The sequence below is a fragment of the Pinus tabuliformis genome, chromosome 9 (assembly GCF_031772625.1).
Source record: "Pinus tabuliformis cultivar Carrire ecotype Pingquan chromosome 9, CPIR1, whole genome shotgun sequence".
In the NCBI taxonomy this organism is placed as follows: Eukaryota; Viridiplantae; Streptophyta; class Pinopsida; order Pinales; family Pinaceae; genus Pinus; species Pinus tabuliformis.
In genome coordinates this window covers 1,471,386,289-1,471,402,922 of record NC_142307.1, presented here as the reverse complement: position 1 = coordinate 1,471,402,922, position 16,634 = coordinate 1,471,386,289, and the positions used below count along the sequence as shown (strand labels likewise).

Sequence of the window (16,634 nt, the reverse complement as noted above, 5' to 3'; positions counted from 1 at the left end):
ATGTGAAGCATCACCTCCTCATTATTATATATACAACCTCATTATAAGAGAAAGGGACTTTTCGCCTTGGCTCTTACCACAAGGCATTAGAGAGATAAGCTAGTTCCTTTGAGGAGCAAAGAATGGCTCCAATGCTCCACTATTGGAGCCAGTGGTTTTCATTGCATATATGTGTCTTGGAAATTTTACTTAATATAGGAAACCTTATGGCCAACACATTATTCATGCATGGAATATGGATATTTGTAAACCTATTGTGTGAATATTTGTAATTCATGTTTTCTTTCATTTGTGCTAAACTAGTTCAACTATTTTGATTATTTTGGTAGTTATCACATTGAGAATGTGTTGTAATTTCTATTATCATTGTCGTATCCTTGTGGACTATTCCACTGGATATTCGACAAATATTCCTTCTTAGAATGGCTGCAATCACCATCACATATTTCTGGACTATTCCACTTAATATTGTATAGATGCATCTTGTTTATGTGTGTCTCTACTAGGATGATACTACTACCTCCCTCTTAGAGGCTCACTTCTTGTCCCCTCTGCAGTCAAAGAACTTTGACGCATATACGACCGAACACTCAGTAGGCACACCCCATTCTTTTTTAAGGCACAGTTGCACTCCTCTCTCTTCCGATAGTTAGAACCAAGGAATATATTTAAGATAACTAACAATCGGGTCATATTCCGGATGGGTCTCCTATCCCAAACGGTGTGAGATCTATTTGCGACCACATATCGGGGATACCCCCTTAATGTTGGCGAGTGTAGCACCATAAATAATATATTATTTAAAAATTATAAAAAACACACATTAAAAATAACACATTTAATTAAACAAATAGAGAAAGAAAAAAATAGTTTTAACATGTACACATAACAATTATAAATTAAATAGATAAACAATATAAAATATTATTTATAAATACAAAAGTAAATTAAAACAAATAGTGTCATCACAGGGAGGGAATTGTTGGGAATTTCATTTCCACTCATGTGGTCAACCCCATGCTCTAGCTATGTAGCAGCTTCAGGTTGGTTGTGTGGGCAGAGGGGAAACGCCTGACATTGCACCTCCCTTCTCCCCTCCCCACCTACCACAACAACATTGTTCATTGTTTTTTTTCGTTATTTATTTATAAATTTTATAAATAATTTTTATTTATTTATTTTTGTTTTTAATTTTATAATCTTTTATAAATTATGTTAAGCGTGTTTTTTTTTTAAGTATTTATTTTTCTAAAAGTGTTTTAATGTGTGTGTGTGGAAAGAGAGTGAAAAAGATTCCTAACCTTTTATATTTTATTTTGAAGTTTTCTTTCCTCATAGTTTACTGCTTATATATTTAGATCATTTTACGGCATATTTCCGAGTTGATTTTGCCAAACAATTGGCATAGAATTGTTGGAATCACTAGTTTGAATTGTGAAATCTCCATAATATAAGTGTCATAAGGGTTTTCGAAGGTCCTAATTCCATAAATGCAATCCAAAATGCATTTTAAATAACCAAAGATCACGATTTGACCAAAAATTGTTTTTCTTAGTGAGAGAGAGAGAGAGAGCGTGCGCTGAGCTTCTCTCAATTTTTTTATTGTAATTTAATAAATAAATGAAAATTATGTAATGAAACTTGTCAAATTATTGTCGACTTCATATTTTTATTTTCTATGGTGCAAATATTCAAAGGAAAAATGTTTAATTAATTGGTTATTTTAACTACAAAAGTAAATCAAAATAGAATAAAAGGGAAAAACATTTAAATAACGAGAACTAAATAAAAGGAAGGAAGATAGATAAAATGAAACTATTGATTTTTAGGGGTTTTAATAGTCATGATATTTGCTATTTAATGCTATGGTTGATTTTTTTTTTTTTAATTTTAACCATATAAAATGTGTGATGTTATATCACCAAATTTTTATCTTAGCATCTTTTTTCATGCTTTCATAGTCATTATGTTTGGTATTTAATTTCATCTTTAGAAAATATTTTAATTTTAACCATAAAAAGAATATATGTTGCATCACCACCTTCACATTTGAATGTGGTTTTTCATGCCTTCTGTAATAATGTTATTTGGTTTTTAATGCGATAGTTGACAAATCTTGGAATTTTTACCCTGCAATAAAGAAAAAAAGTAGACCTTGCATCACCAGTTTTAATAAATAAACATCAAAATGACAATTTTATATGACCTCCATAAAATGAATATTTGCTAAAGTTCTCATTGGTAACATTGTTACCCACAAAATATGGTAACAAATAGATTGCGCTGCCAACTTGCAACATAATTTGAAGAAATCTCCAAATAAGATATACCAATAAACAAAATGAAAATCAATTCACATTCTCCCCTAATTATTGAACTTTGGAAACTTCACCAAAGAAATGAATAAATTACTAAACCATTCTATTTCACTACAAGGAAAGCACTTTGAAGTGGATATTTTTCAGGAGGTTATTAGTCTCATAATATTAGTCAAATTTTAAAAAATTCTTCTACAACCTTAGCCATTTTTTTTAACTAGAATGACTATATTTTATATTAAAAAGGTCATGCCCATTCGCAACAAAATCGGTTATTTACATTAATTAATCCATGCTTCAACAAGTTGATAAAAATTCTTGGTCCATCTAGACTATTGTAGTAGATATGGTTGTCCTTCTTACAAAAAATTTCCCACTCTGGGATATATACAACTATAACTTCGACATAAATGAAATTAGAGGTACATACATTTACAGTTCATCATTTTGATAAAACAAAAACAAAACCAATACAAAGGTGGTCAGATATCCATAAGAGTTGGGTTGTTTAGATCTAGGCCTGGGGAGGCATCTTCTGAGTCTTTGGAATTTTCCGGGTCTATCACACCCTCCACGTTTGCCTACATACCTTCCTCCATGGCTTCCACCTTGATATTCAAATTTTCGAGATGATGGAACAGTGCATCCACTTTGTCCTCAGGTTGCCTAATGCGTTCTTGTTTCTCAATTTCCCTTTCCTGCATGGTCATGTTCTCATGCATTTGGTGAGGCATGTTGTGTTGGAGTTCTGACAGTGCTTCCCACAGGTCCCAATGATCATGAACATAGGTGAGACAGGCGGGTCTATATATGTCACCGTGCATCGAGGAACAGGCCCTCAGCCCACCAAACCTCGGCTTGTGGCTTCCCCACGTGCCCAACCAAGAACTACCTTCAATACCCTACATGTTGGCTTCCAAAACCTCACTTTTTATGAAGCTCCATAAATTGGCACTTTTTTTCATGATCTTCCACAACCAGGCACTCTCTCTTGCCCACAAAAAACTGCCTTGATCCTCAGCAAGTATACACCGCCCAACCTCATGCCTACTCCAATTCTCCTTCCTCTTCCAGAGAGAGTTTTGAACCCACTCGGTATGCCAAATCCTTTCTTACTGCAAACACTCAGAGGGATTGAAGCCCAACATCTGCGACCTTCAATTATACCCAGAATTTCTTTATTTTCCTTTCAAACCTTAGATATACAAACCTTTTGACCCTCATTTTGACTCTTCACAGCACAATTCCTAGCCTCCATGACACTGAAATTGATACACATCAACCTAGGCTCTAGCCACCAGGCTTTCGCAGAGGTCGTTGCCCCACTCCCAAACCTTAAAAAATACAAAATCCAAATACCAGTTTACACTTTATCCCTGTTTCCTGACCACAAAGTGATGCAGAGAAGATCGAGGAGATTATTATAATCAAGATTCCATGAGTACTCCATCATAATTCAACCCTCCTCCATTAATTTCCCACCAAGCTCCTAATCTTTATCAGGCATCCCCACAATTCTCCCATGAGCGACCTTGACGTCACTCAAGTCTTGAATTAAATATTTCTCCGTAAAAATCAAATCCTTGCAGATGCTCGAGGTGATGCGCCACCCAATTTTCCAATAACCAGGGCAAAAATGGTGATGTCGCATGCCGTGATTTAATATTGAAACAAGCGTGGTACACAATTTCCATAGGACGCCATGTTTTAAGAGAGTCTGGATTCCGGCTTGCCACAAGTCTGCATGGCTAGCAAGAGCTTGTAGAGGGTGACGCGACAGGGGGAGGAGGAACCCAGGGTGGTGGTTATAACGTAGAGGTGGTGGTTAGAAAGGGGAGGGGCCATAGGGAAGGGGAAATGGGAGGGTAATGAGGAAGGGGAGAGGGAATGGGAGGAAGGTGAAGGGAGGCTGGATGGATGGGGGTAAGGATAGGAAAGGGGAGGTGGGGGGAGGAAGATGCTAAGAGAGATCTAGGGGATAAGGGGGGGGTTTCATATCATTATGGTATGTTAGATGCAACTTTTTCACTTCCATAACTATCCTTTGAGACTTTATTTCCCGCCTACAAATATCTCTCTTCATTTTATTAAGAAATTTTTTCATGCTCACGGTATCATTTATTACACATTTTTCCTCCTCCAAATGGCTTGCATATTGGCCTATCTATCAACATCATGATTATTTCCCATCAAGACATGATAAAAGGTCACCGATTCAAAAGCATGGAGAAAGTTATGGGCTCTCATAATGATTTGATTCAGGTTAGAGATCTTAGCCTTTGAAGAGTTAATCATATGCCTTATAATGAATATGGAGTCTCCTAACACCTGAATCTTTTTTATCCCATTTCTGTGTGCCAGGATTAGTCCCAAGAGAATTCCATAAGTTTCATCTTGGTTATTGGTCTTCTGGCCTAGCCCCAAAGCATAACTAAATTCAATGATTCCTTCGGGATTAATGAAAATCCATTCCCTCCCCCTCTTTCCACTCGAGACAACCTTAGCTATTTTTAATGGCTAGATTTTAGGACATATTTTAACAGCTCTTGCCTATAACTAAAATATTTTAGGTAATCAAATGTCTTAGATGATTTTTTATTCTTGAATGCTCATATTGGTAACACAAATTAGTGCATATTCAGTTAACACATGCCTATGCATACATAAAACTACATGCATTTGTCATCATATCATTAAGAAACACCATTTCCATCTTTTCTTTTCTTTTTCATATGACACACATTATGGACTACTTCATTCCATTATGTTTTCTGGCACATAGGTTCACATATAATTTGTACAAATCCACCCATTCTTTTCATTTTAAAATAGAGGGTATCATAAACATAAATAGATCACTTACTATTGTGTATTGAATATTTTTTTTTTACATACTAAAATGAGCACTAGAGGTAATTTTGAACATTCAATGTGATATGTTCATGTATTTTTTTGTTAATACTAATGTGTATATTTGTTTATAAATAATTTGTGTATTATATTCATGTGAATTGTAATAATTTGATATGATAAACATCATTGTACATTATGTCTAGACAACTCTTTGTACTTCTCCCTACTAGTCAACACACATCAACATTGGAGATGAAATAATGTAGTGGTTGTCTTATTTCTCGCAATCTCTAGGTGCTCCATAGCAGTGGTATTTTTGGTAGTTATCTTAGTATATTTTAGAATCATTTTATTCTACCAAGTGCATTATATGCAACCTACATTTCTCACCCGGTAAAAGTGTCATTACAAATCTTTCTGAAGCATAAAAATGTTGGATACCATTTATCAGTGATGTTCTTTCAAAGGGTGAACAAATTCCTTTAAATTTCCATCAATAAACATGGTAGTTTCTAGTTACAACTGAACCTAAGCTTGTATAAATGCATCATGAAGCTTTGCTAGAGGCATTACCCAATTACAATGTTAAGAACATTGTAGTCAAGGATTTGAAACATTGGATATTTAGTTTGACTCCAAGAATGACCTAAGAGAGGAAGAAACTAACTTCACCTATTAGGTGATCATTATGAACCATCATGAATAGATTTTGAATATCTATAACTCCCAATACTTGACATATTTACTCCTTAGTTTGAATACCACTACTAAAACAAGAATTAACTAAGAGAGGAAGAAACTAACTTAACATATTAGGTCATCATTATTAACCATTGTGGCTAGAAGTTGAATGTATATAAATTCCAATACTTGACATATTTTTTCCTTGGATGGACTACCACTACTCAAATTTTGTTGTCAAGTTTGTTGAAATTATGACAAAGGTCAATAGAAAATCTAGTAAAGAATTTAAATAACAAAATGGATAAATAACTTGAATGTCTAGGAAACTAGTAGGTCTCTTCCTTTAAAAGAATAGTATTCACTTCATATGAATATTTAACCAAAATTATAATAGTTTTGTCATAAATTGTGACCAAGTTATAATCACATCCCAATAATACGTATATCCATCTAGGGTTAATGGGAACCCAATTAAATGTCAACTTTTGTTTTTTTTATGCTTGAACTTTGCAACCTACCATTGTTGGATGTGGAGAGTTGTCAACCTAATATAATTGAAAATTCCTCGAAACTAAAGAGAAATGATAGACGTCCGTACTAGTATAGCATTGGAGGAGTGATTTGGATGATTATTATAAGAGACATGATCTGTTCAAGAGAAAGCACATATTAGATATAAGGACTAAAATTAATGTAAACACACTATTTAAATCTCTGAAGAGGGTCACATCCACTCAACACGTCAAGAGGATTCTTTACTCCATCAAGCTCGAACCTCCACCTCACTAATTCCTTGAAGCTTGAACATCATGGGAATTGAACACCATGTCAAATATAGTTGCTGGGTAGAGAATGTTAGATAGGTAGAGAGGCAATTCTAAGTGAGAGTGTTGGTCTAATCAAAATAAACAGATGTTTGATGTCATGTTAGATAGATATGTAACTCAAAACTTGAATGATATTCCAATAATGTAAATACATATTTAATACACTAAGATGACTCTTAATATCATCTTTCAAAAAGTTGATTGACCTTTCATATTCACCTATCTATTCATATTTCAAATGATTGACAATGACACAAAAATACAAAAGCATTATATGTCCAACAATATTAAAACCTATATCATTAACAAATATCCTTATCCTATGGTTGAAAAGGTGTGATGTATATATAACTATAGTCAGGACTATGAATTTAATGTTTCCATTCCTTTCTTACTCACATGAATTCCCCCACTACATTATTTCCCCACTAAATAAGAGGCGTGATAAAATCATTTAGACTATGGTCTACTTCAATAATCTAAATGATGAAATCCAAATAAGATTAGTAAAGACTAAATCGATAAACTAAATTAAAAGGAATAAATATGGAAAAAAAAAAGTCACATCATTTTACAATATCCTTATAATAAATTTTTCAAAAAAGGTAAATTAATATTTAGTCTTACCATTCAAAATTTGTGATCCATTATTTAACTTTAAAATTTGATTATTTAACCTTTGTTTTTAAGCTTAATAGGGATCGATATGTCACTCGATATTTAATAGTTAATATATGTTCGAAGAGAAAAAACACTATTAATATTGAAACTATACGATGAAAATACGTTTAAAATAAATTTGTTTCAAACAATAAGCACAAATATGAGGGACTCTAAGAATAATTACCATGTTTTTCGATAGAGGAGGAATAACCTGTTGAAGAGTTTTGTGAACCCAACGTTTCGGACTACCAAGTGAGTCCATCATCAGGGGCGCGACAATAGATAATCTTTAATCAACGATGTGTCCATGAGCTGGGTTTTAGGGTATATATATCTAGGTATTTGAAGAATGGTGTGAGAAAATTAGGTCGGCCAAAGTGTTTACTAATGTATATATTTTAACTTTTAATTTCTAATTTTCTTTAACTTTTTTTAATTTTTTAGTTTAATTATATATTTTTGAAAAATATGTATATATATAAGTTTTAATTTAATTTAATTAATTAATTAATTAATTATTTATTTATTTGTTTGTTTATTTAATTATCTTTTTATTGTGATTATTAATTATTATTAATTTTTATAACTTGTAATTTTTTTTTTATAACCTTTAATTAAAGTTGTAAAAATTTTATTATTAATTTTTATTAATTTTTATAGCTTTAATTTATTATTTTTTTTTTAGTTTAATTATATATTGTGAAAAATATGTATCTATATATAATTTAATTTAAATTTAATTAATTAATTATTTATTGGTTTTATTTTAATTTTAATTATTATGATTATTAGATTATTACTTTTTTATAACTTTTTAATTTTTATAACTTTTAATTTTTGATTAAAAGTTCTTTGTTTTATTTAATTATCTTATTAAAATTATTATTAATTTTTTTTTTTTTTTTTTTAATAATGTATAATTTAATTATATATTTTCATAAAGATGATATTTAAATTAATTTAATTAATTAATTAATTAATTATTTGTTATGTTTAATTTTTTGTTTAATATGATTGTTAAATTATTATTAATTTTTATATATTTCAATTTCTTTCTTTTTTTTTATGATTTTTAATTTTAATTTAATTGTATACAAAAGGGTTTGATGAAATATGTATGGTTATTGTTATAATTATTGTATATATATGATATATTTTAATTTAATAAATCAATCAATTAATTAATTAATGTATGATTAATTAATTAATTAATATATGATTAATTAATTTATTAATGTTTTATGATTTGATTAGGTTAATAGATTAAAGCTTAAGGAGGAAGGTTAAGAGAAGATTTTAAAATGATTGAAAGTTTTTGAGATAATCAGAGGGAAAGGGAAAACAGAGGGAAAGGGTTAGTCTAGGTGGTGATTATTGTTTTTTATGATTTCTATTAAAGGTTTCCAAGTGTTACTCAATTTTAATCCATCATCACGGTTAAAATTATTTTTCCTTTTTTCTATTTCAATGGCTTCTTTAATTTTTCTTTTAAGACATTGTTCTTCTTTTCTAACAAGTTTGGCTTTTTCCATGCAGATGTAATGAGAGGAAGAGTGAACATGTTCAGCTAAGGCTGATTTAGAGATTCTTTCTCTTCTTAAGTCAGCAGAGTGTTCTTTAATTCTAACAGAAAGGGATCTACCAGTTTCACCTATGTATTCCTTGCCGCATGAGCAAGGAATCACATAGACACCTTCACAAAGTGTTTGAACTAAATGGCTACAATAGAAATACCATAAAGAGAGCCATGCACCTATCCCTAAAGAAAAATAACATTAATATTAAGGATCAAAATTTATCAACTCATAAGGTCTCCCTTCCATACATAAAAGGTACCACAGATAGAATTTCCAAAGTTTTCAATAATCATAACATTGATGTTGCTTTCACCCCAGCTAACACCATCAAACAATTATTCAACTCTGTTAAAGACCCCATAAACCCTAACCTTCAGAGAGGTGTCTATGTGATTCCTTGCTCATGCGGCAAGGAATACATAGGTGAAACTGGTAGATCCCTTTCTGTTAGAATTAAAGAACACTCTGCTGACTTAAGAAGAGAAAGAATCTCTAAATCATCCTTAGCTGAACATGTTCACTCTTCCTCTCATTACATCTGCATGGAAAAAGCCAAACTTGTTAGAAAAGAAGAACACTGTCTTAAAAGAAAAATTAAAGAAGCCATTGAAATAGAAAAAAGGAAAAATAATTTTAACCGTGATGATGGATTAAAATTGAGTAACACTTGGAAACCTTTAATAGAAATCATAAAAAACAATAATCACCACCTAGACTAACCCTTTCCCTATGTTTTCCCTTTCCCTCTGATTATCTCAAAAACTTTCAATCATTTTAAAATCTTCTCTTAACCTTCCTCCTTAAGCTTTAATCTATTAACCTAATCAAATCATAAAACATTAATAAATTAATTAATCATATATTAATTAATTAACTAATCATACATTAATTAATTAATTAATTGATTTATTAAATTAAAATATATCATATATATACAATAATTATAACAATAACCATGCATATTTCATCAAACCCTTTTGTATACAATTAAATTAAAATTAAAAATCATAAAAAAAAAGAAAGAAATTGAAATATATAAAAATTAATAATAATTTAACAATCATATTAAACAAAAAATTAAACATAACAAATAATTAATTAATTAATTAATTAAATTAATTTAAATATCATCTTTATGAAAATATATAATTAAATTATACATTATTAAAAAAAAAATTAATAATAATTTTAATAAGATAATTAAATAAAACAAAGAACTTTTAATCAAAAATTAAAAGTTATAAAAATTAAAAAGTTATAAAAAAGTAATAATCTAATAATCATAATAATTAAAATTAAAATAAAACCAATAAATAATTAATTAATTAAATTTAAATTAAATTATATATAGATACATATTTTTCACAATATATAATTAAACTTAAAAAAAAAAAAATTAATAAATTAAAGCTATAAAAATTAATAAAAATTATAAATTATAAAAATTAATAATAAAATTTTTACAACTTTAATTAAAGGTTATAAAAAAAAAAATTACAAGTTATAAAAATTAATAATAATTTAATAATCACAATAAAAAGATAATTAAATAAACAAACAAATAAATAAATAAATAATTAATTAAATTAAATTAAAACTTATATATATACATATTTTTCAAAAATATATAATTAAACTAAAAAATTAAAAAAAGTTAAAGAAAATTAAAAATTAAAAGTTTAAATATATACATTAGTAAACACTTTGGCCGACCTAATTTTCTCACACCATTCTTCAAATACCTAGATATATATACCCTAAAACCCAGCTCATGGACACATCATTGATTAAAGATTATCTATTGTCGCGCCCCTGATGATGGACTCACTTGGCAGTCCGAAACATTGGGTTCACAAAACTCTTCAACAGGTTATTCCTCCTCTATCGAAAACCATCTTCACCTGTATGGACTCCCTATTTAACAATTACCATGTTTATTTATAATTTTCATCATTTCTAAAATGATTTTTCACATTTTTCTATATATAAATTACAAAATAAATACGATACGACATATAAAATTATCAAAATTTTATGATAAATAAATATTTTAAATATGGTAAATTATTCTTTTTATATTAAAAAAAAACAACCCATTATTAACAATCCTTCATACATCATAAATAATTTTGAAAACTAAATAGTCTTTCTTAATTTAAATAAAATACATTTTTAATGTACAAATTTAATATAATATTATTTATTAATACTTTTTATCTCTTTCACCAAAGTGCAAGAACACTAACCTATCAACATTTTGAATCTTACTCTCATAATTCTATAAATATACACACTTATGTATTTTATGTTGTTATTTTTGGGATTGATTTATATGGTTAATATTTTTTCATTGAGGGTTGGAATTTTGATTCATTACCAAATGTTACAATTTCAATAAAAATAAGTAGATTTCTTCCACTAATGTGAACCAAAAAAAACTTCCCAAGAAAAAATTTTCATCTAAAAAACTTTAGAATTGATTAAAGGCTATCCTCCACATTACCCATCCTCTCTGCCATAATAACCCATCCTTTGTGCCATAATAATCACATAAAAGCTACATAAAATTTTAATTTTTAATAAAACGAACACAATAAAATAACTTGATTTATTTAAATATAAACAACATAAAGTTATTTTATTTAAATAAAAACAAATATTATAATGTGAATTCCAAATATTACAACAATTAATTATTGATTAACTTAATAACAACAATACTTGCCATCAAATATACACATATAACTTACATATAACTTTAAATAACATGAACTTAATTTTTCCCAAATGAAAAAAGCATTATATTCATTCATAAAATATTGACATTACATCTCATCAGAAACAACTTAATTTATTTCCATAAAAACAAATATTACAGCACTTAATTATTGACCAGTCAATAAAATATATTACGAGTAAATATGTCCGATCAAATTCCAGGACTGCTGCCAGGCATGTTTTTAGTTGTTTGACAGGGTAGTAATGATGTTTTTTTTAAAAAGTGAACCGTCCAAAATACGTTCTATACCCTTGAAAACCCGTAGCGAAAAAAGTCTTTTCAAAATTTTTAAACGTAGAATACAGTCAAAATGCCTCATGATGGGCATTTTTCCTGTCAAATTCCAACCCTGCCTCCATCACAAATAAAATGGCGTCTCACTGACATCAAATGGATAAGACAACGATAATTGTGGCTCCTACAAATAAAAAGAACTAGGGTTGTACCCAACATTATGTACATAGTATTTTTTTTCTATTTTTTTTTTTTGATTTCATGATGTAAATAAACGTTGCATGTCAACGTGTTGTCTGACTTCTTTGTGTGTGGTTGAATTAAAAGGGCGCCTTATGAAACTTAAACATTTGGCTAACCTTTGGTCCATCTTCCTTATCTTGGTTATATCTTTTGGTCAATGAAGTTCTGACGGAAAATACGATCCGTCCGTGAGGAGAGTTTTCGTTAAACAACGAACTTGTGTCTATTCAGGAAGCCTTATTCCCACACTCGGTTTTGTTTCATTGTTTTCACGCCTATCCAATCCATAAAACAGGAAAAGGGGAAAAATCTAAACGAGAAAACCAAAATGAGAAGTCTCTATAATTAAGGAAGAATCTCTCCTTCTCTCAATAAGTCAAGGTCCCTCTTCGGTCCATAAAATGAATAAGTGCCAATGCACAATCCTATAAAATAAATAAATAAAGGTGAAAGAAAAAAAGGCTTCCTGCTGAGAGAGATGAAGAAAGCAACTTTTTCGTGTATTTTCGAGGGTTCTTGGTAGCGATGCAATGTTTGTACTCCTATAATGACTTCGCTGGGGTATCTCTAGGCCTACTAGTAGTGGACGAACACCAGAGATGAAAAATCATACTCTGAAAATGTAAAGTTCATGAACTACACTACCCTTCCCAACTGGAAACATTGTGATACCATTGATTCTTATGTTGTGTTCAATCGAGAAAGGTATAAAGGGGACCATGTTTATTCATGCAGGAAGTTGGGGACCCAAAGTAATATACATAATGAATTAATACTCCCCAAAGAGATGAAGCCTTGCACAAAGGAGTTAACCAAGGCAAAGAAGATGGAATTCTACTAGTCTGTCACCAAGTTTTGTCACTGCTACAACACCATCCAAATTTTTGGCCGACACTGAATTTTGAAGCCTTCCTTGGTCTTGTGCATTGTCGTTGCAAATAGTGAAACTCATTCCATGTGTTTCTTTCAGATGTTTTGGTCCCTTTTGTAAGATAGGAAAAATTTCATCTTTTCTCATGTTAACTATCGCACAATATGTATAAGCCTGTTCTCGTGGTTTCAAGGGGCTACCTCTTTCAGATTAGTTAATCTATCCATGTAAACATATGTCACTCTCATTTTGAAAGTTTCAAGCATTGTCGAACAAGTGTCGTCACAGTCGTCGCAAAGTGTATCTTTAATGTTGCACCTTTCATACGTTGTTGTAAAGTTATCACACTAAGGGAAACACATTGTTCATGTGTCCAAGATGATATATGTTATTGTGTCATCAAGTATTCTAAGTGTGTGATCACAGTCGAAGTCTTATTACTGTTCACATCAAACTTAGGAATCCCACACTTGGCCAATTTCTCAAAAGCTTCCCGACCAAGCAACCTAGCTTCACCTGACGTCCCTAAACTCCACATTGGGCTGTCTCAGTCCTCTAGCTATGAACTCACCTCTTGAAACTATGCAATGCGTAGTTCCCGCCTCCTAGGATTGTTGCACTGCGTAGTTCGAGTGCTCAAGCCTTGACTTTGGTGGAATGCGCAATCCATATTCCCAACCTAGCCTTAACTGCGCTTTGTACAATCTCTAGCCTCAAGCTCATCCCTTGAGCCCCTTGTTCATGTAATTGAAAAATGGTCCATTCTCCTTGGTGTCTCAAAACTGTGCAATGTGATGATCGAATGCTCATCCCTTCAGCCCATCACACTAGCTTCCATAATTGCACAGTTTTCTTCCTCAACCCAGATTGGATTACGCATGGTGGAGTCTTAAGGCTCAAGGTTCACCCTAACATCTTGAGCTACACAACTGCGTAGTCACTGAGCCCATCTCGCATCTTGTCACCTAGTTATGTCTCAGCTAATGGATCAATATGCGCTATCTTAGGATAGGAGTTTTCATACTAATGTCGTCTCATCATGAGTAAATTGTACATGCATGTACCTTATCATACCATGGAAAGATGATGAAGAAGGATATCAAGAAGGGAAACATGTTGAAAGACATCTTTGTAGTTGATTACGCAAGCTAATCAACTGAGAGAAAGAAAATGGACATGGTTTGTGATCACAACTCAAGACTTGAGACCGTTGAAGATTCCTTATCACCAAACCATGTGGAGGTGGAAATAAAATCATTCTTAAGAAGATATGCAACACACAACAACAGAAGTGGCTTGACATTGCCACATCATCAAGCAGTCCATGTCAGCAGTTTCATGTCATGCCATCTCATGAGTTGCCACATGCCACACCATTATGGTGGATTATGTAATTCATGTTTTGAAAATGTATTATCAATTGAAAGTCCAAAGAACACGTATGGAATATGAAGAGTCATGTAAATTTGAAAATTCATAGGAAGTCAAACAATCATGAGGGTAAATGAAGAGTCACAAGGAATGTGAAGCATCACCTCCTCATTATTATATATACAACCTCATTATAAGAGAAAGGGACTTTTCACCTTGGCTCTTACCACAAGGCATTAGAGAGATAAGCTAGTTCCTTTGAGGAGCAAAGAATGGCTCCAACGCTCCACTATTGGAGCAAGTGGTGTTCATTGTATACATGTGTCTTGGAGATTTTTCTTAATATAGGAAGCCGTATGGCCAACATGTTATTCATGCATGAAATATGGATATTTGTAAACCTATTATGTGAATATTTGTAATTCATGTTTGCTTTCATTTGTGCTAAACTAGTTGAGCTATTTTGATTATTTTGGTACTTATCATATTGAGAATGTGTTGTAATTTCTATTATCATTGTCGCACCCTTGTGGACTATTCCGCTGGATATTCGACAAAAATTCCTTCTTATAATGGCTGCAATCGCCATTACATGTTTGTGGATTATTTAACTTAATCTTCTATAGATCCTTTCTACTTATGTGTATCTCTACTAGGATGATACTACTACCTCCCTCTTAGATGCTCACTTCTTGTCCCCTCTGCAGTGAAAGAACTTTGACACACATATGACCAAACACTCACTAGGAACACCCCTTTCTTTTTGAAGGCACATTTGCACTCCTCTCTCTTGCTGACAGTGAGAACCAAGGAATATCTTTAAGATAACTGACAATCGGGCCATATTCCAGATGGGTCTCCTATCCCAAATGGTGTGAGATCTAATTGGGACCACATATCGGGGATACCCTCTTAATGTTGGCGGGTGTAGCACCATCAATAATATATTATTTAAAAACTTTAAAAAATCACACATTAAAAATAACACATTTAATTAAACAAATAGAGAAAGAAAAAAATAGTTTTAACATGTACACATAGCAATTATAAATTAAATAGATAAACAATATAAAATATTGTTTATAAATACAAAAGTAAATTAAAACAAATAGAGTCATCACGAGGAGGGCATTGTTGGGAATTTCCTTTCCACTCATGTGGTCAACCCCATGCTCTAGCTATGTAGCAGCTTCAAGTTGGTTGTGTGGGAAGAGGGGAAATGCCTGACATTGCATCTCCCTTCCCCCCTCCCTGCCTACCACAACAACATTGTTCATTGTTTTTTTCGTTATTTATTTATAATTTTTATAAATAATTTTTACTTATTTATTTTTAATTTTAATTTTAAGATTTTTTATAAATTATTTTAAGCGTGTTTTTTTTTTTAGTATTTATTTTTCTAAAAGTGTTTTAATGTGTGTATGTGTGTGTGTGTGTGGGGAAAGAGAGTGAAAAAGAGTCCTAAACTTTTATATTTCATTTTGAAGTTTTCTTTCCTCGTAGTTTACTGCTTATACATTTAGATTGTTTTAGGACATATTTCCGAGTTGATTTTGCCAAAAAATTGGCATAGAATCGTTGGAATCACTAGTTTGAATTGTGAAATCTCCATAATATAAGTGTCATAAGGGTTTTCGAAGGTCCTAATTCCATAAATGCAATCCAAAATGCATTTTAAATAACCAAAGATCATGATTTGACCAAAAATTGTTTTTCGTAATGAGTGAGAGAGAGCGTGCGCGCTAGGTTTCTCTCAATTTTTTTATTGTAATTTATTAAAAAATTAATAAATAAATGGAAATTATGTAATGAAACTTGTAAATTTATTGTCAACTTCATATTTTTATTCTTTATGGTGCAAATATTCAAGGGCAAAATGTTTAATTAATTGGTTATTTTAAATATAAAAGTAAATCAAAATAAAATAAAAGGGAAAAACATTTAAATAACAAGAATTAAAGAAAAGGAAGGAAGATAGATAAAATGAAAATGTTGATTTTTAGGGGTTTTAATAGTCATGATATTTGTTATTTTATGCTATGGTTGATTTTTTTTTTAATTTCAACCCTATAAAATGTGTGATGTTATATCACCAAATTTTTATCTTAGCATCTTTTTTCTTGCTTTCATAGTCATGATGTTTGGTATTTAATTTCATCTTTGGAAAATATTTTAATTTTAGCCATTAAAAAAAAATATATGTTGCATCACCAC

At 30.9% G+C, this 16,634-nt stretch overlaps 1 protein-coding gene across 1 annotated transcript in view; it reads right to left on the bottom strand.

Annotated features, from left to right (window-relative positions):
• Positions 1-12,012: 12,012 nt before the first annotated feature.
• Positions 12,013-16,634, bottom strand: part of LOC149154165 (metacaspase-1-like) — a 35,536-nt gene continuing 30,914 nt past the window's right edge. Inside the window, exon 4 of the mRNA XM_089439432.1 lies at positions 12,013-12,119. Within this exon, the coding sequence (XP_089295558.1) occupies positions 12,060-12,119 (60 nt within the window). The 3' untranslated portion in view covers positions 12,013-12,059. The remainder of the gene's footprint in view (positions 12,120-16,634) is intronic.